At 35.7% G+C, this 27,865-nt stretch overlaps 1 protein-coding gene across 17 annotated transcripts in view; it reads right to left on the bottom strand.

The window, feature by feature from the left end:
* Positions 1-27,865, bottom strand: part of DLG1 (discs large MAGUK scaffold protein 1) — a 256,769-nt gene that overhangs the window by 41,399 nt on the left and 187,505 nt on the right. For all 17 annotated transcript variants that reach the window (XM_059163069.1, XM_059163079.1, XM_059163078.1 and 14 more), the window contains 2 exons: positions 18,827-18,929; positions 3,527-3,641 (listed from right to left, as the gene is read on the bottom strand). In XM_059163069.1, coding sequence (XP_059019052.1) covers positions 3,527-3,641; positions 18,827-18,929 — 218 coding nt within the window. The remainder of the gene's footprint in view (positions 1-3,526; positions 3,642-18,826; positions 18,930-27,865) is intronic.

The raw sequence follows: 27,865 nt of genomic DNA on the forward strand, positions 1-27,865 counted from the left end.
GTGGGGAGGGGCAGAAGGGAAAGAGAGACGAAGAAGCAGACTCCTTGCTGAGCAGGAAGCCTGATTTGGGGCTTGATCCCAGGATCTGGAGATCATCGCTTGAACTGAAGGCAGAGGCTTAACCCACTGAGCCACCCAGGTGCCCCTAAAAATAGATTAAAAAGGAATCTGCAAGCAAAATGCTGTGGCTAGTTTTAAGACGTCTAATATTCCTTTTCATAGGCTCTGAGACCTAGTGTGAAGGTATATGCCGCTGAACCCTTGAATGCAGATGCATACTGAAAACTCAAGTACTAGCAACCTGTCTTATATTGGGCAAGGGATTAAGGATTCTTTTCTAGAGATATTTAATGACCCCAAAGAAAAAAATGACCTGGGGTGGGAGAGGGCAATGAACAAAGATAATTATTTTCTAGTTAAATGCACTAGCTTCACTAAATATATATATTTAAAAATTTTATTTATTTATTTGATAGAGAGAGAACACAAGCAGAGGGAGAAGCAGGCTCCCCACTGAGCAAGGGAGCCCATCTGGGCTAGGATCACTAAATATTTAAAGATCACTTCAGAGAGGGGTACTTGGGTGGCTCAGCCCTTAAGCATCTGCCTTCAGCTCTGGTCATGACCCCAGGTCCTGGGACTGGATCCTGGCAGGAATCCTGCATCCCCCTCTCCCACTCCAGCTGCTTGTGTTCCCTGTCTCTCTGTGTCTCTCTGTCAAGTAAATAAAATCTTAAAAAAGATCACCTCTTATATAAAAAATAAGAAAACAAGTAAACTAGAAAAGAGAAATACAGAGAAAGCAGAGAATCTGAGAAGGAGAATATTAGAGAAGCATGGGAAGGTATTATGTCTATGAAATAAAGGATGACAAAATAAGATTAAATAAGAAGGGGCTCTCAGAAAATAAAATAGGCTATTATACCCTCCCCTACACCCCAAATTCTCTATGAAGAAGGCGGCAAAATAAAGTCAATTTCAGACATGCTAAGAGTAAAAAGTATCCCCCACACACCCCTTCCTTAATATTTATTGAAGAATGTGCTTTGGTAAAATAAAAGTTAAGTTGAGAAAGAAAAGGTGGCATCTCAAAAACCAACGGTGACATAGCAGAGATCTAAAAGGAATAGGACAGTGGCAAAGCAAGTCCTATGTCAGACCTATACAGCAAGTCTATAGAGGAACAATCCAGACTGGAGCGGAAAGATGGAAAAAATCGAGGTGCCCAAGTGGCTCAGTTGGTTCAGCATCCCACTTTTGATTTCAGCTCAGGCTGTGATCTCAGGGTCATGAGATCAAGCCCCATGTTGGGCTCCACACTGGCTAATAGCCTGCTTAAGATTTTTCTCTCTCCCTCTGCCTCCTCCTGCCTGCCCCTCTGGCTCACATATGCTTCTATTCTCTCTCTATCTCTCACACACAAGATGGAAAAAATCTGAAGTGGTAAGATCATACGTGCAATCATGTTTCATCATGTGAAAAACTCTAGAGAATTGTAAGATAAAGATATTTAATAATAAATGCACAATTAAGCAAACAAAAATGACACAATTATTATGCCCACAAGAAATGAAGGTTGAAGAAAGGAAGCATGGTCATAATATACTATTTCAGTAAGTAATGACAGATACTACATAGTCACATGACTCTAAATGCTTTTAATTTTATTAGCAGTGATGGCACTATGATTAATAGAGGAAGAGGCAGAATGGTTTGATATGAAAGAGACAGTTGTTATCTCCATAGCAGTAAGTCCATAATGTCCAAAGTTGGTAAACTGGAAAACAGCAGTATATGCATATTATTTAGAAATACAGAGAGAAAGGCAAGGGAGTTTGTTAAGAAAATGGAGATGTTTATTTCTAGATAATGTAATTGGAGATTGTCTGGAGGTGACAGTTATTTTTCATTAAATTTTTTGGTAACATATAACTTGTAAAAATATTTATTCCTTTTTTAAAAAATAAAAAGGAAAGAGGATTCATTAAATGTACCCAAAATAATTATAACCTAATGTTTTGATTTTTGTGTCTTTTTAAGTTTTTTCTATCTAATCACTTATTAAATAAGGCAACACATAATTATACTAAAATTAGAAAAAGAAGAAGAAAATTAAAGAAGATGGGTGCCTGGGTGGCTCAGTCAGTTAAGCAGTTGCCTTTGGTTCAGGTCATGATCCCAAGGGCCCTGGAATAGAGCCCTGCATGGGGGTCCCTGATCAGTGGAGAGCCTGCTTCTCTCCTCTGCCTCCCGCTCTGTTTACTTGTGCTCTCTGTCAAATAAATAAATATCTTAAAAAAAAAAAAACGAAAGAAGGAGAGTATAAACAGAAATGTTATTCCTTTTTCTGTGGATATCAGTACTACATAAAATATTTTAAGGACTCTGGAAAAGAATATGTTTTTTTAAATATATATATAATATATACATATTTAATAAATATAGCAGGAATTGGTGGAGGGAAAGAAAAATCTGAAACACTAAAAGGTAGGGCAGAAGGAATGGTAGGGGTAGGAAAAGAAAAAGTAAAGAAAGTGAGAAAAATTTCCTTTTATTCTTTTATCACAGAATAAAATTATTTGAGAGAATAAATAATATATGTAAACAAATACAGAGTACACGTTTGTTTGTATAAATGTTTTTATACACATATGTAAACATGTATGGGATACTTGCCTATTTTACAGAACATATATCATCTCTCATCAGAAGAATAAATACAACACACTAGGAAATGTTCCTCAATAGTATCAGAAGGAATGAAAAAATAATGAAAAATTGTAGAGATCACCTGCAGCCATCTACTACAGTTAAAATAATAGTATAAAAGTACTGAGTAAAAGCTCTGCTAAAAAAAAAGGTGCATACAGAATACAAATAGGTCATCTATCGGTAAGAACAGTTTATATACTAATGGTATCTATTTACTATTATTAGATTTAAGCTATCGCATTAATTAGTTATAGAAAAATAAGGTTGACTTCTCCCAAATATTCAAAAAATGCATGTAGAAGTTTCCTGAATCTGTGTCCTTTACTGAGGTTATTCACATTTTAAGCTATTATTTCCATATGCTCTCTTTGCTATTATGGAAATTGCTACAGTAACTCAATGTTACTCAGAACATTTTATTATGAAGAATATAAGTGAAAGTAAGTGTTGGATGTTATGATATACCAAGATACAGTATAGTCACTCATCATTATTCAAGGGGTTGTATAACTTTCATTAATACAATTATGATAACAAAAGATACACTCAGGAAATCAATCATAAAATTATGTTTCTTGATATGCAATATATTTTTCTTTCTTTTAAAAAAATTTTATTTTTAAATAATCTGTACACCCAATACGGGACTCAAACTCACAACTCCGAGATCAAGAGATGCATGCTCCACTGACTAAGCTGGTCAGGAGCCCCTGCAATGTATTTTTCTATAGTAAAACTAAGTCATAGTAAAAAATGTGAAGGAATCTGCATGCATAAATAAGGATTGCCATAATTAGAAGTAAAAAAAATTTACCTGACATAGAGGGATCGCTTCTGGCTAGTTCGAAGAGAACCTGATCCTGAACTAATGCTACTATTCATCATCTGCTCCCGTAAGTCATGTATTTTGGCTTCAAAACGACTGTATTCTGATGGGAAAAAAAATAAATTTATACTTTACATTCTAAAAAATAAAGTATTTGAAAATAAAGTGTTAAATATGTTAGTGGTCTTATATTTGATTAAATGTGGTTAGAACCTTAAAAGAGTAACCTGTGTAAGATTTTGGCCAAAATGCAAACTTAAAAAAAATTTTTTTTTCTTCTAAATGTACCATAAGTTAGAACTGGCTGAATGAGAACTTTCTCATATGCTATTTTAAAGTTCATATCACATTTAATCAAGTAAGACAACTTTCATGCATCAAAATACCAGTATGAATCTCATATTACTATCTAATTTAACTGTAAATTTTAAAAATTAAAACTCATAATTTATTCTGATTTTTATACCTAAAAAGAACATACCTAATATGATTTGTAATAGATTCTTCGTTTACTGCCTTTTTCCCCTTGAGGAAATCATTACTTTTATGTGATTAAATACAGAACTTGTGTACAATCAATAGACAGCAAAAATATGTCTTAAAAATTAATAAATCAAATTTACTTTAATACATTTTATAAATTTATAAATTTTTAAAATGCCAAAATAAGACACAAAGCAATTTGGATAAACATTCTAAGATCGTTTTTATATAAAAACAAGTATGATTATGAAGATGAACTATTTTAGGCTATATCATAAAAACTACCTAATCTATTAAAACCTTAGGCACTTTTTCAAATATATTGCAATTATACACTTACACACTCTTATACCTTCTTATTTATAATAAATTATTTTAAAGAAATTAGATTAGATATCAGATTTTCTTATAAAACCAGTCTTATAGCAAGAGCAAATACCGTGCTTGGGAGTTTGTATAGTTTAAGACGACAAGAGTTAAGAGTAAGCATGAATACTGTGGAGGTAGTCTTCCTCCCACGGAAGTCATCAAATTTGTTTCTCAGGTACTAAGATTAACTGAAACAACAATTTATCAAAAAACTCAAAAACATTTAAAAGCTCACATTAATATGTAATAAAATGTTATTTTTCTTTAAAAATAGAAAATTTTAAATATAAATGTTAATAGACAGTATAATGTATCCATTACAATTCAACAATTAACAACTCATGGCAAACCATATTTGTGTAGACACAGCTGAGATACAGAAGACTGACGGATGGAGATAGGGATAAAAATACAAAATGAAGTTTGAGTTTACACTGGTTCTTCTTTTTTAAAAGTTTTATTTATTTAAGTAATTTCTACACCCAACATGGGGCTTGAACTCATGACTCCTGGATCAAGAGTGGCATGCTCCTCTGACTGAGCCAGTCAGGCACCCCTATACTGGTTCTTCTAATTAAAAATTAGGACTGTTAGATTTTTAATTAATCTATTCTATCTTACATCTGTATGTGTTTTCTTGTATAAGAGGAATTCTAGTTCTCAAGACACTGGGAATAACAGAGTACTGCATGGTGAGTTACATTTTATCCAATATTATTCACAACGGCTTTAAAATAACAACACCAACAACAAAGACCATGGCATCATTATTGAAAACAGCTAATTACTTTCCCTACTTCTTTTTTATCTTACTTAGAGCACGGTCTATGGAGACACAGAGAGAAAGATACAGTTTAATAGTTGTTTTAAAGTGGCTCTGAATAGTTCCTCCCTAGGTGGTAATGTTGCCAACTGGATATACATTTAGGTCCATTCTTTCTTATTTAATTTCACCTTTAATTTTTAGGGGTTGATCTTTAAAATTTTCACTGTTTTTAATAGGTAAGTAAAATAGTTCCAAGGTTGTATCTGTAAAACAAGGATATTAAAGATAAAGTTTAGCTTCCAGCCCTCTCTCCTACCCTACTCTCTCCTGGTCACTATATATAAAAACATTTTAAGAAAGGTTTATTCTTCCAGGGGCACCTGGGTGGCTCAGTTGGTTGGGCATCCAACTCTTGATTTTGGCTTGGGTCATGATCTCAGGGTTGTCAGATGGAGCCCTGTACTGGGCACTATGCTGAGTGAGGAGTCTGCTTAAGATTTTCTCTCTCCCTCTCCCTCTGGCCCTCCACCTGCCAAAAATTCCCTCTTCTAAAAAAAAAAAAAATTAAAAATTGAAATAAAAAAAAGTTTATTTTTCCAGTTTTAGTAACAGAAGGAGATACATACATATATACATACATATATATGTATGTATAAATATAGTCACAAATACTTATTCTATTATTTTAATATATGTAATATATAATGTGTGTGTATGTAATATATAATGTATATATTATATACATTATATATTCACACACACACACACAATCATATTGCTCGTTTCTTAAACAGTAACCTACACATTTCTCCGAACATGCTTATTTTACTTAACAAGTACATTAACAGTCTTACTAGCAGTAAGAGTAAGGACACTGCAGAGTAGCATATATATAGACATCTCTCATTCTTTTAATGACTATATAGTTCTTTTGCGTTTAACCTTCATTTCTTTGTTACAAAAAGATACTGTAAAGAGATTCTGCTTTATAGGCAAATCTGAAAATTGTTTTCTTTGAACATTTAAAGTAACTTTTGATATAACTGAAGTTGTTTGATCTCAGTTCTATTCATACTATTTTATGATTTATATATACGCAAACCTGCTATATGAGTAGTTGTGTCAGAGTGTATTTTCCCAAGGTACATGCTTGCATCCCACATGTTCTTATACTATGTGACCTTGATGTTCTTCCATCAAGAGGGTGGAGAATAGTCACCCTCTCCTTGAATCTTGGCTGGCCTTGTGACTCCCATGCAAATGAACATGGTAGAAATGATTATGCCATGAAACTGTTGCCTGTTTCTTTAGGGATGCTTGTTCTGAGGGGAAGTCAGATACCATATAAGAAGTCTGATAACCCACAAAGCACCATGCTGCAGAGGTCCCATGACGATGTTCTGAGCCCAGACTTTCAGCTAGTATCACCAAGGCACAGGACAAGGGGAGTAAAGCCATTCTGGACCCTCACCCACCAGCTGAATCCCATTAAGTGACCTCAGTGTATGGACACTATTTGACTATCCAGACAAAATCGTGACTGAATTCCTAATTTACAGAATCCATAACATGCTTATTGTTTTAATCCACTAAGCTCTGGAGTAGCTACGAAACAAAAGTAACTAGAATACACTCTTGTTGTGCAGTCTCTTTGTTTAGACACACACAAACATAAAAGAACAAGCCTTAAAATTAAAAATACATACTAAATTCCTAAAATGAGGAGCTACATATAAATTTATATTTATAAATGTATTTATAACACATGTGTATTTATAAAGATACCAAATTATCCCAAACATTAATATTTAATATTTCATAAAATATTCATACCTAATAAAATATATTAAAATAAATTTTATATACTCTCAAAGATAAACATATAATTATACAATTTATATTGTTTATTCTTCTGTTCTAACGGTAATCTTTTGTTCACTATGAGCAATCTCCACAGAGCCTAACTGAAATATCTGTTTATATCCAGTTAAAAACTTTAAACCATTTAGAAAACTTATGCTATTTTTATAGGATCTTCAAATTTTCCCCATTTTCTGATAATTGTACTTTATCCAAATTGTCAGAGCATACAATCTTTTCCAATTATATACTCTCCTCCTTACAACTAAATTAAGGACTGCTAGCACCAGTCCTTAGGGCAGCACCCCTCCCATCATTTTGGGTGTCTGAAGTTTGTTCTTTCGTCTCAGAGTGACCTAAATATCAGTCTGTTGTTTATACATTTGATTGCAGCTTTTATATGTGAAAGTCTATTTGATTCAGTTTCTTTCTTTGATTCTTTGAGTATGTTGACTCTACTGTTTCCTATGAGCCACTGCTGAATGAAGTTCTAATGACTACCTCATTTTCTTTCCTCTAAATGGTATTTTTGGGGGTGGGGGTGGGGCTGGAATTCCACTGGATTTTTTACTTTTTTGAGATTTTTTTGTTATCATTTATTTGTGAAGTTAAAAATGAGTGGTAGAAAGTAAAAACTGCCATACAACTTTTGGTTTCTCAATTTGTTTTCAGTTTCAATGTCATCCTGAACAGATGGAACAGGACGGACTGGTCCTGGGAGGGGATTGATCCCAGGGGAATGGAGCTGGGAGGAGAAGGAAAAGCAGGGAGGCTAAGGGGCTTCTGGGGGGTTGGAGGGTAGGGTATGTGTATGTATTTTTCTTTTAATCCCACTAATTTCATGAGAGTATTTCCCTGTGCTAGTTATCACCTTAGGTAAACAGAATGTTTTGATATGTAGTTTTTTTTTTTTTTTTCAATTTTAGAGAGTTTTTTCTTCTTTATACATTTTATATGCATTGTTTTTTTTTCCCCTGTGAAACTCCCACATGTATGTTGAATATTCTTTCAATTCAGAAATCCTGACAGGTGCCCCTGTTAAACTTAATTTTTTAAAATACATTTTTTCTGGGCACCTGGGTGGCTCAGTGGGTTAAAGCCTCTGCTTTTGGCTAGGGTCATGATCTCAGGGTCCTGGGATTGAGGCCCACATCAGGCTCTCTGCTCAGCAGGAAGCCTGCTTCCTCCTCTATCTCTGCCTCTCTATCTACTTGTAATCTCTGTCAAATAAATAAATAAAAAATCTTAAAAAAAATACATTTTTTCTTTACATGTAAAAATTTTATGTTTTATCAACTCACTTATGCTGTTCTTTCATATACTCCATAATTATTTTATTTTATTTTTTTGATTTTATTTGTTTATTTGACAGAGATCACAAGTAGACAGAGAGGCGGGCAGAGAGAGAGAGAGAGAGGGAAGCACGCTCTCTGCCGAGTAGAGAGAGCCTGATGCGGGACTCAATCCCAGGACCCTGAGATCATGACCTGAGCTGAAGGCAGCGGCTTAACCCACTGAGCCACCCAGGCGCCCCATAATTATTTTTTAACTTGTTTTGAAATATTAAGGTTATACTTTTCATTTATTTCATGGACACGTTTTTCTGGTATACTTTCATTATGGAGATGTTATTCTGATCCTTATTTTCATTTTTTCAAACAGTTTTCCATTGGGTTCAGTACTGATCCTTTTCTGTTATTCATTTTTTTAAAAGATTTTATTTATTTATTTGACAGACAGAGATCACAAGTAGGCAGAGAAGCAGGCAGAGAGGGAGGGAAGCGGGTTCCTTGCTGAGCAGAGAGCCTGATGTGGGGCTCCATCCCAGGACCCTGGGATCATGGCCTGAGCAGAAGGCAGAGGCTTTAACCCACTGAGCCACCCAGGCGCCCCTCTGTTATTCATTTTTATATTGAACTAGTTTTCCTGAACTTTTATTTTTATTTTTAAATACTTTATTTGAGAAAGAGAGAGCAAGCCAGCCAGCACATCCACAAATGGAGGGGTAGGAGAGAGGAAAAGCGGACTCCCCACTGAGCAGGGAGCCCAACATGGGGCATGATCCCAAGACCCTGAGATCATGACCTGAGCTGAAGGCATATGCTTAACTGATTGAGCCACCCAGGCTTCCCAGTTTTCTTGAACTTTTAGATAAGACTATTTGGGTTAGGCTAGTTTTTCTATCTTCACAGCTCTGGAGCTCCCTCTTTTGTTGTTTCTGACAAATGTTCAAAGATATGATTATCTCATACACTGCAAGGCTTCCTGTTGCTGTACTTTCCCCCTACTTGTCCGTACCTTCTATTTCCTTTGGCCCTACTATCCCTCTCCTGCTCAAGTTGGATTTTATTCTCAGTTTTCTCTTGGTGTGGGGCTTCAAACTGAAAACGGAGCTATCACTGTTTAAATGGGTCAGAAGGCGCATCTCCCTTATACCTTACTGTAGATCCCCTACACTTAAAATGTAGATTGTGCAAAAACCCTTACAGTTATAGGTGCTGTTCTCAAATTGGGCACTGCATTTTCTAGTGAGTACTGATTGGCTTTTGGGCTTTTTATGCTGCTTTTCCTTGTACAGATGCTGGTATTATAGGGTCTCATAGCTATTGATAACTTGTTTATACTTGCTTTATTTTGGGATTCATGGGATATTTTTTCATCTAGTTTTGTTAAAGATCTTTTAAATAAATCTTGGTTTTGCTATCCAGCTTTTTTTCCCTAATAATGGGGATGGCAGACTTCTGGGCGATTAACTTGAAGTCTACTATCTTATTTTTAATTTTCCATGTGTCCCACTGCTGTATCAATCCATTATTTTAGTGGTTATACCAGAAAATTATTAGGAAATGATAAGTTTTCAATATTTACTGCTTTAGTTTTTAATATTTTAATCTCTTAAATGTATTTGTACATTTACTTATTCATTTATTTTAAAGATTTTTTAAGTAATCGCTGCACCCAATGTGGGACTTGAACTTATAACCCCAAGATCAAGTCACGGGCTCTTCTGACTGAGCCTGCCAGATGCCCCACAATTTTTTTTTTTAAGATTTTGTTTATTTATTCGACAGGGAGAGAGAGAGAGATCTCAAGTAGGCATAGAGACAGGCAGAGAGAGAGGAGGAAGCAGGCTCTCTGTTGAGCAGAGATCCCAATGTGAGGCTCAATCCCAGGACCCTGAGATCATGACCTGATCTAAGGCAGAGGCTTAACCCACTGAGCTACCCAGGCGCCCCCACAATTTTAATAATGACTATTTAACAACTACTTCACAAAATTCCGGAAAATTCGACAATTTGGCTCTTATAAGCCATTATATCACAGCTCTGATACAAAAGTGATGTCTGTGCTTCCTTACTGCCTTAACAGCTCTGTGATGCCCTTAATAAAATGTTCATTATATTTCATGTAGCATTATTAGTGGTTTGCAGTGAATTTGCCAGTTGAATTAAGGAAAGCCTTAGTGACTTAAAAATTCTACATTTCAGGGGACACCTGGGACGCTCAGTGGGTTAAAACCTCTGCCTTCAGCTCAGGTCATGATCCCAGTATCCTGGGATCGAGTCCCACATCGGGCTCTCTGCTCAGCAGGGAGCCTGCTTCCTCCTCTCTCTCTCTCTCTGCCTGCCTCTCTGCCTACTTGTGACCTCTGTCAAATAAATAAATAAAATCTTAAAAAAAAATTCTACATTTCAGAAATTTAAAATCCTTCTGTAAAAAAAAAAAATCATATTTTTATCACATTACTTTTTTTTTTAAAAACATATTTTTATCACATTACTTTTTTTTTTTTTTTTTAAAGATTTTATTTATTTGCCAGAGAGAGAGAGTATACACAAGCAGGCACAGAGGCAGGCAGAGGCAGTGAGAGAAGCAGGCTCCCTGCCGAGCAAGGAGCCCGATTTGGAACTTGATCCCAGGACCCCAGGATCATGACTCAAGCCGAAGGCAGCGGCTTAACCAACTGAGCCACCCAGGCGTCCCTATCACATTACTTTTTATAGTAAAGAAGAATACTCTTTCCTAAGTTACTACAAGTAGCAATTAAGGTCTCTTCGACCTTAAAAAATACTAGAGAGCTAAGTCAATTCCTACTAATTTTTTTAATTTGTGCTTCACTGTGTTTACTCAGATTTTCATATTTATAGTCTTTACTTAATATTTACAATTCCTCCTAACCATCTGTCTGTTCAGAACATACTTCAACACTTTCCTCAAATTTACTTTTCCTTTAAACTTCCATTTCATTTATGTAGCTAAGATTCCTCACTTTCCTGTCCAATCAATTCATACTTTTAGCTCTATCAATTTCTACTGTATACCCATCCTGTATACCATTTTCTTAGATTTTATTTTGGGGGGAGAGTTTAATTTCTTTATTCATTTAAGTTATTTATATCCCTCTCCTAAAAATCGTATCACAACTCATACACTGGGAGAAAACAGAAATGTTATACAGAAAGTTTTCTCCATTGAGTACTTCAGAAAGCTTCAAACTTGTCATGAAATACATTCAGGGAATCTCTGAACTTCTGGCCATAAGTTAAATAATATGTGTATGCTTCTAAGAGGAGAGAAAATGTTTAACGGCTTATTTTCTGCATTTGATTCCCCTTTTCAACTTCTAGTCTTTGTTTTGACTCTGCTAGAAGTGAAAAGACGAAGAAATTACAGGAAGAGAGTGAGGATAAACTGTATCTCCCCCATTCTCTTTAAATTTGCAATCCCAACTGTGAAGAAAAAAAACTTATTTACACTCTATAATGAAATACATTAATTAAATGCTGAACTTAACATCTGAGAGCAAGAGCTCCCAGAGAACAGATACAACTGGTTTAAAGGAGAAAACGAAGGCAGGCTGGTTAGGTAGTAGCTAAGTAGAAAGACACAAAAGAAAAGTAACAGACTAAAACAAAATTTAATTAGGAACCAGCCAGAGAAAATCAGTATAAGAGATGACAAATGCTTGCTTACAAAGAAGTGCCACTGGTCCAATACAACCCCTCCATTTAGTCTGTACTTCTCTCTTTGGTTGTCACCAGGAAGAAATAATGCAAGTAAAATGAGGAGAAGGGAGTTAAAACTCTACCTCTGCAAGTGAGATTTAAATTAAGGCTTTGGAATTCAGACAAATTAAGTTGCTCTGATCAAACTCTCACTTTTCTCGATTCTAGTTTAGTCACTTAAAAATTAGGAATAATATCAACTTCAAGGAATTTTTTTTCTCCTGGAAAAAAAGTTCAAAATTTAAGACAACCAATGGGAAAGAGAATGTAAGTTTCACGTTAAGTTTAATTCCTTTTCTTTTATCTCTTTTTCCTTTATAATATCACTGCAATATAATCAATATTTTTTGAACCAAAAATTTAGATTTAAGGTCTGAAAGCTGACATAGTGTACCTGAGGAACAAGGAGATAACTATCTGAAGTTAGGGCTTTTTAGGGTGTGGGGACCCACTTGGACCCCAGAGTTGTCATAAAGATTATTTTAAACTGAAGACGCTAGAGATTGAACGAAGGCAGAAAAAAAAGCCTCTGGAGAGCTTCCCTTATCTGACCAAAATAAATGTGGCTATCATAAATTCCCTCTCCTGGGGGTATTTGAGAAGGAAAGACTACTCTTATTTATATAGACACATTATTAGAAACTTTCTCCTAAAAACCCATGTTCTTCCTAAAGAAACGTATTTGTTTTTCCCACAGGTTTTTCTCTCAATTCTTTTTTCCATACTAAGTTAGGTATATAAGCAATTAATAAGCCCTACTTCTTTTGCTGGCTTCTCACAGGTGTATAAAATAAATGCTTCCCGGGACGCCTGGGTGGCTCAGTTGGTTAAGCAGCTGCCTTCGGCTCAGGTCATGATCCCGGCGTCCTGGGATCGAGTCCCACATCGGGCTCCTTGCTCCGCAGGGAGCCTGCTTCTCCCTCTGACTCTGCCTTCCACTCTGTCTGCCTGTGCTTGCTCTCGCTCGCTCTCTCTCTGACAAATAAATAAATAAAATCTTTAAAAAAAAAAAAAAAAAAAAAAAAAAAAAAAAAAAAATAAATGCTTCCCACATGTGAATTGGTCTTTTGTCCGTTTCAGTTGCAAGCCCTAGCAACTGAAACGAAAGGTTAGAGAGAAAGTTTTTCCTCCTCTACAAAGTGGCTAGAAGAAATCTTAACCACTTAATTAGCTGTATAACTGGCAAATTACTTAAACTTTTTGTGCCTTTGTTTACTCGCCTGTAATGTGAAATGGAGATAATAGTGCCTACCTTACAGGTTTTATGATTATTAAAAGAGTTAATAAATGTAACATGGTTAGTCATATCTGGCACATAATTTTTCTATTATATTCTATTATCTAATCCACAGGAAGATCTTGAACTACATAGATCAGGAACTATTTGTCAAAATTTCGTAACTTCTGAATATGGAGTCAAAAACTAGCACAGTAATTCCAGTGCCCATGTTTGATGAGAGCTACACAGATCCTGAAAGACAAAAACTTACTACTATCAAAAGCTTACCTCTTTGCTCTTTGTATGAACACATATATGTCAGATTATCAATGAAGCAGAGAATCCCAAGGGATTTATCATTAGTAAAGTGAAGATACTAACTGCAGAGAGATGACTGATTAGTAGAGTGTCAGGTGACTCCTTTTATATTACTTATAGTAATATAGTAGTATATTCTTCCTCTCACTGAGAAAGAAAATCAGCCTTCAACTTATGTCTTTGGCTCTCACAGCAATTATACACTGATGATGTAGAATATACATTAAAAAAAATGCTGTACAACAAAAATACATTTGTTAAAAATATATTATTTATATTAAAATGAAACATAAAGCTATAGCATCACTGCCTTATAAATAAACAATGTAAGCAATACAGCAAGGAGGACACGTGTTTTCAAAGTACCCAAAACATGCTTTTAAATTTTAACTCTTCTATTTTTGGCCTTTTTTCTTTCTTTTCTTAACCTATGATGTCATTTCTTCTCTCTGCCCATCTGAATCCTATCCATTCTTTAGGTTGCCAATTAAGCCCCAATCCTACTTTATGGTATCTTTTCTCATGCCAGGCAACATGAGGTACTTTCTTTGAATTCCTAACCTTAGGAAAGGCTGTCTTCTGTGCTCTATTGGTACTTACCATGTTTTTATTAGGCAACAGTACCATAGCTATGGTAAAAGAATACAGTAAACATCAACACTGCCAGACTAAGCACTCATTAAAATATTCCCAGTGAAAAGTATCTAGATTTTGAAGGTAACAGATTAGGGACTGAATCCTAGCTATTATTAGCTTTGTCATCTGAGTTTATCTCATCATCTGTATGTTTTCATAAGGCTCTACCGCAAGGTTTAAATAAATAATAAACAAACATGCACCTAAATAAACATCTAATTATAAACTGTGTTAAATGTTATAAAGAAAAAATATCACAGTGCTATCAGAAATGGAATCACAAGAAAGAGCCAGCAATAAAAGAAGAGGGAATAAGAACACTCTAAGAAAGTACAGAATGATCAGAGAATGAGGATAGTATATGATGCAATAAAAAGGTCTGAAAGAAGATCTGTATGGTTAGAGCTTAAGGAGCAAAGGACAAGATGGGATAGGGAGGGAGACGTACCATAAGAGACTCTTAATCTCCCGAAACAAACTGAGGGTTGCTTGGGGGGTGGGGTAGGGATAGGGTGGCTAGGTTAGGGACATTGGGGAGGGTATGTGCTATGCTGAGTGCTGTGAAATGTGTAAGCTGATGATTCACCAGACCTGTAACCCCCTGGGGCAAATAATACATTATATGTTAATTAAAAAAAAAAAAAAAAAGGAGCAAAGGAAAGGAGAAGGAGGGCATGCAGTGATCATGTGTATTGTGTTGTGCTCAATCACCCAAGGCCTTTCCTTCCAGGTCCTATTAAAGGATTTAGATTTTATTCACAGGTTAATGAAAAATGTTTTAAATGAGAAATAACACAATGCAATCTTTGTATTTAAAAAGATCATTTTGCTTGATGAACAGAGAATGAATTGGAGAAAATCAAGAACAAAATCGTTAGAGGCTATTAGAATAGGTAAGAGATGATGGTGGTTTTGGTTAGGGAAGTATCTGGTGACAAAGAGACTGAGAAAGGGGCTCTGCAGTTCTGGCTTAAGAATCAATGGAGATACCATGTACTGAAATGGTAAAATAACTGTTTCAGGAATGCACAACTGCAAACACTATGGGGAAATACAGTTGGCGACATCAAATAAGATACATCATAAGGGGATGCCTGGGTGGCTCAGTTGGTTAAGCAGCTGCCTTGGGCTCAGGTCATGATCCCAGCGTCCTGGGATCGAGTCCCACATTGGGCTCCTTGCTCGGCAGGGAGCCTGCTTCTCCCTCTGCCTCTGCCTGCCATTCTGTCTGCCTGTGCTCGCTCTCTTTCCCTCTCTCTGACAAATAAATAAAATCTTAAAAAAAAAAAAAAAAAAAAAAAGATACATCATAAGGGGCGCCTGGTTGGCTCAGTGGGTTAAGCCTCTGCCTTCAGCTCGGGTCATGATCCCAGAGTCCTGGGATCGAGCCCCACATAGGGCTCTCTGCTCAGCAGGGAGCCTGCCTCCCCCTCCCTCTCTGCCTACTTGTGATCTCCGTTTGTCAAAAAAAAAAAAAAAAAAAAAAAAAAAAAAAAAAAAAAGAAGATACATAATAAGTCTGGTGCTCACAAGATGTTTAGAAAAAAACATATCTGTAAGAATAATCTACATAAGGGTCTAACCTGGAAACAGAAACTATTAAACAGTAGCTACCTGAATAATCAAAGGAGAATGCAAATTCTCCTTGATAAAAAAATGGCTCCCTCAAGAGAACAGTTTAAATTTTGAATACAGCTAAAGAAAAAGTATCGATCACAAAGGTTCTTATGAAGTACAGAAATCTCAAAAAAGAACAAAAGAAAACAAAAACAGTTACAGGCACAGAAAGAGACAATCTGAAAGGAAGATTCTTGGGCCCATTCAATAACTATCATAGGAAAACGGTAGCCTACCCTTTCCAACCATCAGTGGCAAGTATATCTAGTGCTTATAGAGGTAAATGAGGCTTAGTTAAAAGCTGCTAAATATAAAAAATGGCTAAGTTAACTATCCCTGTTCTGGTCTATGCTTACCAAGCATTAGAGTAGTTCTTCCTATCGCCATTTTAAACTCCTTATTAAATATAACCAGTATTTTTACCTGGGTTTCTTGGCAAACATTAACTAGAGTATGTCTGAATTCTGATGATTCTGAGTCAATTTCCTATCATGTGCTCTCTTTTTAAGAGAAAGATTCACTTCTTTTTAATTCAGTAAAGTCTGCTTCAATGCATAATTTCAAACATTTATTCTCTTCTTAAAAAAATTTTTTTTAGAAACTCTAAATGTATATATTGCATATACATACTTGCCTGTCCTTCATTGCTAGTATTTTCCGTTTTAAAATTCTCATTTGTTTCATTTTATGTTTCCTCTTCTATCCTCTATGTCTTCTTTGATTTTTCTGCAGTATCTCTTTTGTCTTTGTGTTCAATTTGAGAAATTGCTTTTTCTTTCCTGGGTTCTGCTATCTCAAAATCAATCTCCTGGTTGTGAAGCCATTTTTTTCTGTACAGTTCTTACACTTCTATTTAGTGATCTTCTTTCAAAGAATTGAATGTATTAGTTGCCAAAAATATGAAGATCAAATTTTCATCTCATCTATGCCAATGTTTATGTGTGTGTGGGTATGTGACTTTTATCTGTTGCTAAGCTTTGTTGTTTGTTTCCACTTCTTCTCATCTTTGTATGATTGCCAGAACAGTTACTTTTTAACTACTTATTACCAAATGAGTTGGATTTTGCAGGACAAGCTATTTGGCTGAATCAGAAAGTTAAGGGGTGGAGGAGGGATGGAAGCATACTATCTTCATGGCCTTTGAAACCAAAGGACTGTCACAGTATGTGATGCTATAGAGACAGATTCCTTCACCCAAATACAACCTCTCTACTTCTTTAAACCAAACCACATCAACGAGGGCTTCTTTTAGCATGTTCACTCCAATTCCTGTTTTTATACCTCAAAAAAGAAGCTCCTCACCTTTAGAAAGAATTATTTTCTGTCATATTCTAAGTTCTGCCACCACTGAGAATTCTCAACATTCCATGTTTTTAACTCTTGCCTCTCTCTTTGTGGCTTCTACCAGACCTCAAAGCTGCATAAGTAAGCCTTTGCCTATATGTTTTGTTGTCCAGGTCTTCAATCTGTCATCTTAGTTTTGCTTAATGTGAAGTGGAGTTCTGTTGGTAGAAGTGCATGTATGTTTTAGTTTCCTTGTTGCTTTTGCATGTTTTCTGGGAGAGGTCAGATGCCTTACCTTTAATCATACCTAAATAGTCTATATTTCTTATGCATGTATATAAATGAGAACCCTTCTATAATACTAAGAAGCCAGTATCTCAGTAAATATTGATAACTTGGCTTCCATATAGCATACCTATGGGGCGAGAATGTGTTGCCTAGAAGATAATAGTGTATGTGCCCCACTGGAGATTTTGTTTCTCACTGAATTAACAAATTGGCATTCTGATTTCATATATTAGTTTCTATTTGTTTGGTTAATGTAAATTTATTTGGAACAGATTTACCTCTGTTCAGTTAATGGACCTGAAGTGCTGAGGTTTACAACTGTTCATATTATTGGGGGGCACCTGGGTGGCTCAGTTGGTTAAGCAACTGTTTTCGGCTCAAGTCATGATCTAGAGTCCCAAGATTAAGTCCCACATCAGGCTCCCTGGTCGGCAGGGAGTCTGCTTCTCCCTCTGACCTTCTCCCCTCTCATGCTTTCTCTCTCAAATAAATAAATAAAGTCTTAAAAAAAAAAAAAAAAACAACAACCCAACTGTACATATTATGAAATAGCAAGAAAAGCCCTACATGCTACTTTGATTAGCTAAAAAAATTTATTAGGTTTTGTTGCAAAAATAACTTTGAAACTAAGAAAAAAATAATGAATTTAACAGTTACTAAATTAGAAATTGTTTCACTGACTCACTTATTAGCACATCATTCTTTACTTTTTCACCTTGTTGTTTATGAACACTAGCCAGTATATTATGTATTCTTCTGGGTGTTTAAGCTTTTTAAATTCCACTGAGGTTTTATTGGAGAAGTGGTTATGTTGAAGTACACCACTAGAGCTTTACATATGCCTAAATACGGCATGACCTTAAATTTTCCATTACCACCTTCTTCCCCTAGGAACTCAGTCAGGTCATGTCCATGATACTTCACTATTTAGAAACACATTACATACCAAACTTGTTACTTTTTTCTCTTTATATTTTAAACAGCAATAAAGACTATTATAAATATATCTTAAATCTTGATATTAACATACAAATCTAATTCAAAAGTTAGAAAAAACTGAGATGACCTACCTTTCTTTGGCAATGCTACTATCATTGTATATGGTTTTTATACAATCCTTTGGGATCACTAACCAAACACAATGTATGTGTTTGGTTAGAGGATAGATTTTAACCCACTGAGCCACCCAGGCGCCCCCGAGGATAGATTTTAAAAAATAAACACTTAAAAATTAATCCAAGTAACAGTGAAATACTCAAACAAATTCCTACATCCTACTGAACACATTTTGACCTGGATTGTGAAGTAGGTTCAGACTAAACAAATACTAGATTAATAAAAGAGATCAAAACAAAAACATTAAGCTTGGAAAGTTAAACATTACTAAGAGGAAGAATTCTAAAAACTGAAATAAATAATAAACACAGACAGCAAGAAATTACCTTCAGGCCGATATTGTGCAACAATCGTGACAGCCTGGCCAGCATTTTTCAAAGCAGCTGCTGCTTGCTCATGGCTGGCAGCTCTGAGGTCAACACTGTTTACCTGTAAATCAAATTGAATCTTAAATTTGAAAGAAATTATTCACACTGATTAGAAGCCATGATAGCCTTTTTGAGTAGGCACAGAAAAAAAATTACATGCAATAATTTTATCACTAAAATATCTTCTTGTTCCAATTTACTAAAGTATAGGTCACAGTAAAATAAAGTATTACTTTTATTTACTTTTCATTATTATTAATGAAAGCAATTTTATTCACTAAGAATATTTTGCTTAATATCAAGTGAGCAAAACCAAAACATTTTCTTCCAGGTTTTCCAGGAGGTTGCCTACCAATCTCTTGGGAAACATATCTTAATTTGGTAACCTGAAATAACAACAAATATAATTTTGTACAGCTTATATCACTAGCAACTCAAGCAATGGGAGGGACATTAATTTTGTATGTAGCATCCTTTCAACTTCTGCCACACTTTCACTACTATTACTCATTTTAGTTCCAATTCTTTTCCCCAAACTAAGCTTCCATTTTTTTTTTTTAAATCATGAAAAAACTGTATTTAGATTTAGCCAGCAGGACTCAGTTTAGATGATCCCAATTTTGTTGGCAACATCCAAAGCATCACAGTCAGGGGCCAGCCGAACGTATGCCTTCTCTCCATCAGGCCTGATTAAGGTGTTGACCTTGGCTACATCAATGTCATAAAGCTTCTTCACAGCCTGTTTGATCTGGTGCTTGTTGGCCTTGACATCCACAATGAACACAAGTGTGTTGTTGTCTTCTATTTTCTTCATGGCTGACTCAGTAGTCGGGGAACTTGATGATGTCATAGTGATCAAGCTTGTTTCTTCTGGGGCGCTCTTTCGAGGGTATTTGGGCTGCCTTTGGAGATGCAGAGTTTTGGGTGGTCGGAACGTAGGGGATGTGCGGATCTTCTTTTTTTTGTGACTGTGGACGCCTTTCAGCACCGCTTTCTTGGCTTTCAAAGCCTTTGCTTTGGCTTCGGCTTTGGGAGGGGCAGGGGCTTCCTTCTTAGCTTTCGGCGCCATCTTCTCCATTTTTTTTTTAATTAACATATAATGTATTATTTGCCCCAGGGGTATAGGTCTATGAATCATCAGGCTTACACATTTCACAGCACTCAGCATAGCACATACCCTCCCCAATGTCCATAACAGCCACCCTATCCCACCCACGCCCACCCCCAACAACCCTCAGTTTGTTTTGGGAGATTAAGAGTCTCTTATGGTTTGTCTTCCACCCCATCCCATCTTGTTTCATTTTTTCCCTCCTTACCCTCCACGTTCCCGGTCTCTCAAATTCCTCATATCAGAGAGATCATATGATAATTGTCTTTCTCTAACTGACTTATTTTGACTAAGCTTTCATTCTTTTGGAGTAATAGGAAGGCAAGTATTTAAAAGTACTAAAATAGCTCAGATTTCAAAGACTGACATTTAGACAGAGTAAATGTTACCAAATGAACAAGAGGTGTTTTGAAAACAGGGCCCTTCCTTGGGTGAAATAACTACTGATGTGATCAATTCCACTTGAAAGTAAGCAACTTCTTTCTTTTTTTTTTTAAAGATTTTATTTATGGGGTGCTTGGGTGGCTCCGTGGCTTAAAGCCTCTGCCTTCGGCTCAGGTCATGATCTCAGGGTCCTGGGATGGAGTTCCGCATTGGGCTCTCTGCTCAGCGGGGAGCCTGCTTCCCCCCCAACCCCGCCTGCCTCTCTGCCTACCTGTGATCTCTGTTAAATAAATAAATAAAATATTTATTTATTTATTTATCTTTATAGATTTTATTTATTTACTTGACAGAGATCACAAGTAGGCAGAGAGGCGGCAGAGAGAAAGGAAGGGAAGCAAGCTCCCTACTGAGCAGAGAGTCCAATGCGGGGCTCCATCCCAAGACCCTGGTATTATGACCTGAGCCGAAGGCAGAGGCTTTAACCCACTGAGCCACCCAGGCGCCCCAATTCTTATTTCTTAAAGGCTGCCAATACTTAGTATATACTGCAAACACACTATCTTAAGACACTGTACCTTTTCCACTATTAGCAAAACTTAAATGGACATTCATGGGAGCATTATATTTGAATAGTAATAGCTTTAAATACTTAAGTTGTTTTTTTCCCCCCTAAAAATCAGCAGTGAATAGACTACAGTAATGCTTGAAACCTTGAACAAATATGTTTGGAAAGAACAACTGTCAAGCAATTTTTATATGAAAGTGTGTTTTGTCTCAAATCTGTGAAAGATCATATACCAATTTTGGAAAAAATGACTATGAGCCTAGAAATTCTTGGGATTTAAAAATTTATATAAAAGAACATTTTAGCCATGTAAGACCTGATACTTGATATTATTTATAAAGGATGTCATTATGCAGCTAAGTTAAAACAAACATACTTTAAAAGCCAAGATGCCCTTCAACAGACGGATGGATAAAGAAGATATGATCCATATATACAATGACGTATTATGCCTCCATCAGAAAGGATAAAAACCCAACTTTTGTTTCAACATGGATGGGATTGGAGGAGATTATGCTGAGTGAAATAAGTCAAGCAGAGACAGTCAATTAGCATATGGTTTCACTTACTTGTGGAGCATAAGGAATAACAAGGAGGACATTAGGGGAAGGAAAGCAAAAGTGAATTAGGGTAAATTGGAGGGGGAGATGAACCATGAGAGACCGTGGACTTTGAGAAACAAACTGAGGGTTTTGGAGGGGAGGGGAGAGGAGGGTTAGGTGAGCCTGGTGGTAGGTATTAAGAAGGGCATGTACTGCATGGAGCACTGGGTGTGGTGCATAAACAATGAATCTTGGAACACCAAAAAAAACCCCAAAAACCAAAAAACAAAAAAAAATTAAAACTGGTGCAGTGCACCTAACTAATGTACAGAATTTACTCAATTTCACCAACTGCTCCATTGATGTCATCTATAACAATTAAGCATTGTCAAAAAAAAAAAACAAAACAAAAAACCAAAACAAAACAAAAGAAGTTTTTACTTATATTCCTGTTAGTTAACATACAGTGTAATGTTAGTTTCAGGAGTACAATTTAATGGTTCAATACTTCTATACAATACCCAGTACTCATCACAAGTGCCCTTCTTAATCTTCATTACCTATTTAACCCATGCCCCACCCACCTCCCTCTCGAAACCATCAGTTTGTTCTCAATAGTTAAGAGTGTTTTATGGTTTGCCTCTCTCTTTTCCCTCTGATCATGTTTTGTTTCTTAAATTCCACGTATTAGTGAATTCATATAGTATTTGTTTTTCTCTGATTTACTATGCTTAGCATAATACTCTCTAGCTCTATGTTGTTGAAATGGCAAGAGTTCATTCTTTTTTATGGCTGAGTAATATTCCATTTGTGTGCATGTAAACACACACACACACACACACACACACACTACACCACATCTTTATCCATTCATCAATCAATGGGCATTTGGATTGTTTCCATATCTGGCTACTGTAGACAATGCTGTTATAAATATTGGGGTATATGTATCCCTTTGAATTAGTATTTTTGTATTCTTTAAGTAAATATCTAGTAGTTCTTGAACGAAAAATCAAGATTAAAAAAAACTTTAATCTTGGGCGCCTGGGTGGCTCAGTGGGTTGAGCCGCTGCCTTCGGCTCGGGTCATGATCTCAGGGTCCTGGGATCAAGTCACGCGTTGGGCGCTCTGCTCAGTGGGGAGCCTGCTTCCTCCTCTCTCTCTCTGCCTGCCTCTCTGCCTACTTGTGATGTCTCTCTGTCAAATAAATAAATAAATAATCTTAAAAAAAAAAAAAAACAAAACTTTAATCTAAAGAAATGTAACGCAATGTAATGTGCTTTTATTGGAGATTATTTCTAGCTGAAGGCTATAAAAAAAAACTCAACACAACGCAAAAATAGTTCTAGTTTGAGCATAAAGTAAAACTAATTTCTAACTCTCTGAATAACAAATCAGGAAAGAAATTCTTAATTTCACTTTCAGGTAGTTCAGGGTTAGTATACAGAAATACAGCTATTTCTTCTATAGTGATTTTCTATCCTGCAAAGTCAGTTTATTAACTCTAATAGCTTTTTTGTTGTTGTTGCTGGATTTTCTAAGATTGTCTGTATTAAGAGATCATGAATCTGCAAATAGAGTTTTCCTTCGTTGTTTTAAATCTGGAAGCCTTTTATTTCTTTTTCTTGCTTAACTGCCCTGTTTAGATGATGAATACAACTGACAAGAGTAGACACCCTTGTCTTATTTATGATCTTAGAGGGAAAGATGTAATGGTGCTGGTTTCGAGAAGTGCTTTTTCTGTGTCTATTGAGATGACTGTGTCATTTATGTCTATACTCTATTAATATAGTGCTTACTTGGATTAGTTTTCTAATGCTGAACCAACCATTCATTTCTTGGATAAAGTCCACTTGGTTACGGTGTAGAGTCCCTTTTTTATGCCGCTATATGATTTTTTTTATCCTTCTGTTTCCAGTTTGCAATTTTGGGGGGGGATTTTTACATCTATAAGGATGTAAGAAATATTGGTTTGTTGTTTTCTCCTTCTATTATGTCTTTCTCTGGTTTGATAAAAACAGTATTGTCCTCTTAGGATGAATTGGGAAGTGCTCTTTATGCCTTTTCCTTTTTTGGGAAGTTTGTGAATGACTGGTGTTAATTCTTTAAATGTTTGGTAGACTGTACCAGTGAAACCATCTAGTCCTGGGCTCTTGCGCCTTTGTGAAATGTTTTATCAATTCAGTCTTCTTAATTGTTATAGGCCTATACAGATTTTCAATTTTTTTTTTTTAAAGATTTTATTTATTGATTTGAGAGATCACAAGTAGGCAGAGAGGCAGGCAGAGAGAGAGGAGGGGAAGCAGGCACCCTGCTGAGCAGACAGCCCGATGTGGGGCTCGATCCCAGGACTGTGGGATCATGACCTGAGCTGAAGGCAGAGACTTTAACCCACTGAGCCACCCAGGTGCCCTTCAATTTCTTTTTGAGTCAGTTTCAACAGTTTGTCTTTCTAGAAATTCGTCAACAATGATACAATATATACAATATATATCATATGTAATTTATAGGACATATGCATTATAAAATGTACTTTGTCTTTAGTAACAATTTTTATCTTAGTTTTCTTTGTATGATATTAATATAGTCACTCCAGGTGTTTCCTGATTACTGCCTGCATAGTATATCTTTTTTAACCTTTTAATCTTTGTTGAAAAGTAAACCACTGTCTTTAAATCTAAACTGTATCTGTCATAGACAGCATATAGTTGGATACTGGTTTTTATTAAAGATTTGACAGTGAGGGAGAGCATATGCATGCACATGCAGGGGGGCAGGGGTAGAGGCAGAGGAAGAGAATCTCAAGCAGACTCCTCAATAAGTACAGAGCCTGACACAGGGTTAGATCTCATGACCCTTAGATTGTAACCTGAGCCAAAACCAAGAGTCAGACGCTCAACTGACTGAGCCACCCAGGTGCCTCCCCTACCCACCATCCTGCTTTTTAAAATCTACCTTGTCAATATCCGTCTTTTAATTGGAACGTTTAATTCATTTACATTTAATGTAGTTATTAAAAAGTAAGATATATGTCATCTATTTTGCTATTTGTTTTCTTCATGTCTGATATCTTTTCTGTTCCTTCATTACTACACTTCTACCTTCTTTTGTTAAACAGATAATTTCTACTGCACCATTTTAATGCCCTTGTTTATTATCTATATTTTCAGTTTTATAATACTTCTACCTTCTTTTGTTAAACAGATAATTTCTACTGTACCATTTTAACAACCTTGTTTATTATCTATATTTTCAGTTATTTATCTTAGTGGTTCCTCTGGTTATAATTAACACAAGTTCTACTTTCTTAATTTCATTGCTGTATAAAACTCTGCTCCTATGTAACTCTGTGCCCTCTACCCACCTTGTGATACTATTGTCACATAAATTACATCTTTATAAAATGTGTGCCCATTAGCACACATTTAAATTATTGCTTAAATTATTGCTTTATTCAGTTGTCTTTTCAATCAGACAGGAAAAAAGGAGTCACAAACAAAAAATATACTTATACTGTATTACATTTATCAATGTAGTTACCTTTAACAACACTCTTTATTTCTTCATATGGACGTAAGTTACTTCATATGAAGTTACTTCATATGGACTTAAGTTCTTTTATTTTAGTCTGAAGGATTCCCTTTAGTATTTCGTGCAGGACAGATCTACTACAGATGAACTTCCTCAGCTTCTGTTTACTTGGAAATGTCTTGATTTGTTGTTCCTGAAGGACAGTTTTGCTCCTGGATATAGAATCCTCGGAAAATAACTTCTTTTCTTCCAGAACTTTGAGTATGTCATCCTACTGCTTTCTGGCTTCCATGTTTTTTGACAAGATATCAGCTGTTAATCTTATTGAAGATCTCCTGTATGTAATGAATCATTTCTCTCTACTATCAAGATTCAATATTTGTCTTTTGACAGTCTGATTATGATATATGCATGGTATGGATCTCAAGTTTATTCTACTTACTGAGTTCATCACTAAGCTTCTCAGAAGTGTAGAATGATTTCATCACATTTTGCAAGTTTTCAGTCATTATTTACTCAATCTTCCTAGCTCTCCTGTATTATGTACATTATGTACTTATTAAACACATTATGTATATGGTATACACTTGATGATATCCCACAAGTCTTTAAGGCTCTTAATTTTTCTTTATTCTTTTTTCCCCCCATTCTTCATCTAGATAATCTCAAGAGATGTATCTTCAAGTTTGTTGGTTTATTTCTTCAGCTAGCTCACAGCTGTTGTTGAGTTTGTCTAGAGAACTTCTTCTTTTTAGTTACTGTATTTTTCAATTCCAGAATTTCTATTTTTTTTTATAATAGAAACCTCTTTATTGGTATTCTCTGCCTGCTGAGATAGCTTCTTTATTTTTCCTTCCATTATTTAGTTCTTTGAACATATTTAAAATATCTGATTTAATGTCTTGGTTTAAAATCCAATATTCTACTTCCTTAGGTTCAGTTTCTATTGATTGTGTTCCCCTGCCTGTGTATGGGCCTTATCTTCTTGTTTTTCTGCATGTCTCATGATTTTGTTGTGGAAAACTAGACACCTGATATAATATAATATAGCAATTCCAGAAATTAGATATGTCCTCCTGCCTGGGGCTTGTTATTGTTGCTGCTAATGACAGATGTTTTTGGTGACTTTCCTGGTTTTGGTAAAATTTCAATGAAATTTGTATTTTTTGATGTGTTTGCCAATGAAGTCACTGCCTGGTTAGCTTGGTGGTCAGTTAATGACTGGGAAGAGATTTTCTTTTAATGGCTGGACTCTTTGCTGAAGGGCTCTGTGTGCATATTGGGTAATGTCTTCAAAACACAGCTAGAAAATTGGTAACTCTGCCTTAAATTGTCACTTCCTGTCCACACAGAGCCTCATGGTCAGTCAGAGGTGAGTTTAGGACCTTTTCAGGTCTTTCCTGAGTATGCAGTGTCCAGAACATACATGTGTCTCCCTAGATTCCAAGGAATATGTCAGAGTTTTTCAAAGCCCTTAATGGAGAGCTCATTCCCGAGTTTATCCTTTTAAGGTTTTGATTAATGTATTATTTGCTTCAACTATTATTCAATGTCTCAGGCAGCCATAATGTGCCTATAATTGTTTCAACAAGTAACCCAGGGAAAAAGGCTTTTGCATTGATTCAGCTCTGATTCAGGTCAAAACAGAGAGCCTTGCAAATGGGTTTTTAAAGAATGACCAGACAGGTCAAATTATGACAGTTCTCTGGGAAAGAGGTTCTGAAAGTTCTACTCCCATCTTGCTCTCTAGTGGCTGTGAGGTTACTGATTTCACTAGAAATGTGGACTATTTCTCAAGGCTAATATGATCATGGAGAGCAGAGACTGGAACTTAAGACATTAAGCTCACGCTCATGAAGTTTTTTGTTTTTTGTTTTTTTTTTTTTTTGGTTGTTTGTTTGAATATACTTCCTGAATTGCTGAAAGCCTTTGGTTAAATTCTAGAGTTCTGAACAACTTCATCCTAACAATTCTGGCCACTTTTCTCACTTTCTTTACAGAGGAGAGAATTTTCATTGAAGTCTTTTGGGTCACTTTTGATTCTAAGTCTACGAGTCTAAATTTTTAGCAAATATAAATTGTATTCTATATCATACTTCTCATAACTAGCATAACGGGAATACTTAACTTATACCATACTGAAAACTACAGTGTTCTATATATGTAATGAATCTTGATTTCTAAAGCTTCTTTCTTCAACAAAATTAAATGTATCAGAAAGAATATTTTATAAAACCTAGGATTTATTTCCATGCTTTCCCAAATAACTTATTCATACTTTTCTCAGTGATATGGGTTATCATTAAGAACATCAATAAGAGGGATGGTCTTTAGAATAATAGTTCACAAAGTTTGGTCCCCAGAGCAGCAAAATCAGTATCTCATGAAAACTTGTTAGAAATATAGAATTTCAGATCCTACCTAAGTCATACTGAAATTGAATTGAAAACTTCAGGGAAGAGGGTCTAAGAATATGTTTTTTGTTTGTCTGTTCTTGTTTGAACAATTTTATTTATTTATTTGACAGAGAGAGAGAGATCACAAGTAGGCAGAGAGGTTGGGGGGGGGGGGGCGGAGCAGAGAGCCTAATGTGGGCCTTGATCCCAGGACCATGAGATCATGACCTGAGCCGAAGGTAGAAGCTTAACTCACTGAGCCACCTAGGTGCTCCAAGAATCTGTTTTTTAATAAGGCCTTGAAGTGATCCTGATTCAAGATAAAGACTGAAGACAGCTAAATTTTGTTTAATGAGGTACTTTAGTTTGTTCCTAACAGTCTTTTATTTTAGTTTTGAATATCTTTTTTCATATTTTCTTCCTGCTCTTAGGCTACTTCCCTAAAGAAGCTTAGTAAGCATTAAAATTTTA

This window comes from Mustela lutreola, chromosome 2, assembly GCF_030435805.1.
Source record: "Mustela lutreola isolate mMusLut2 chromosome 2, mMusLut2.pri, whole genome shotgun sequence".
Classification (NCBI taxonomy): Eukaryota; Metazoa; Chordata; class Mammalia; order Carnivora; family Mustelidae; genus Mustela; species Mustela lutreola.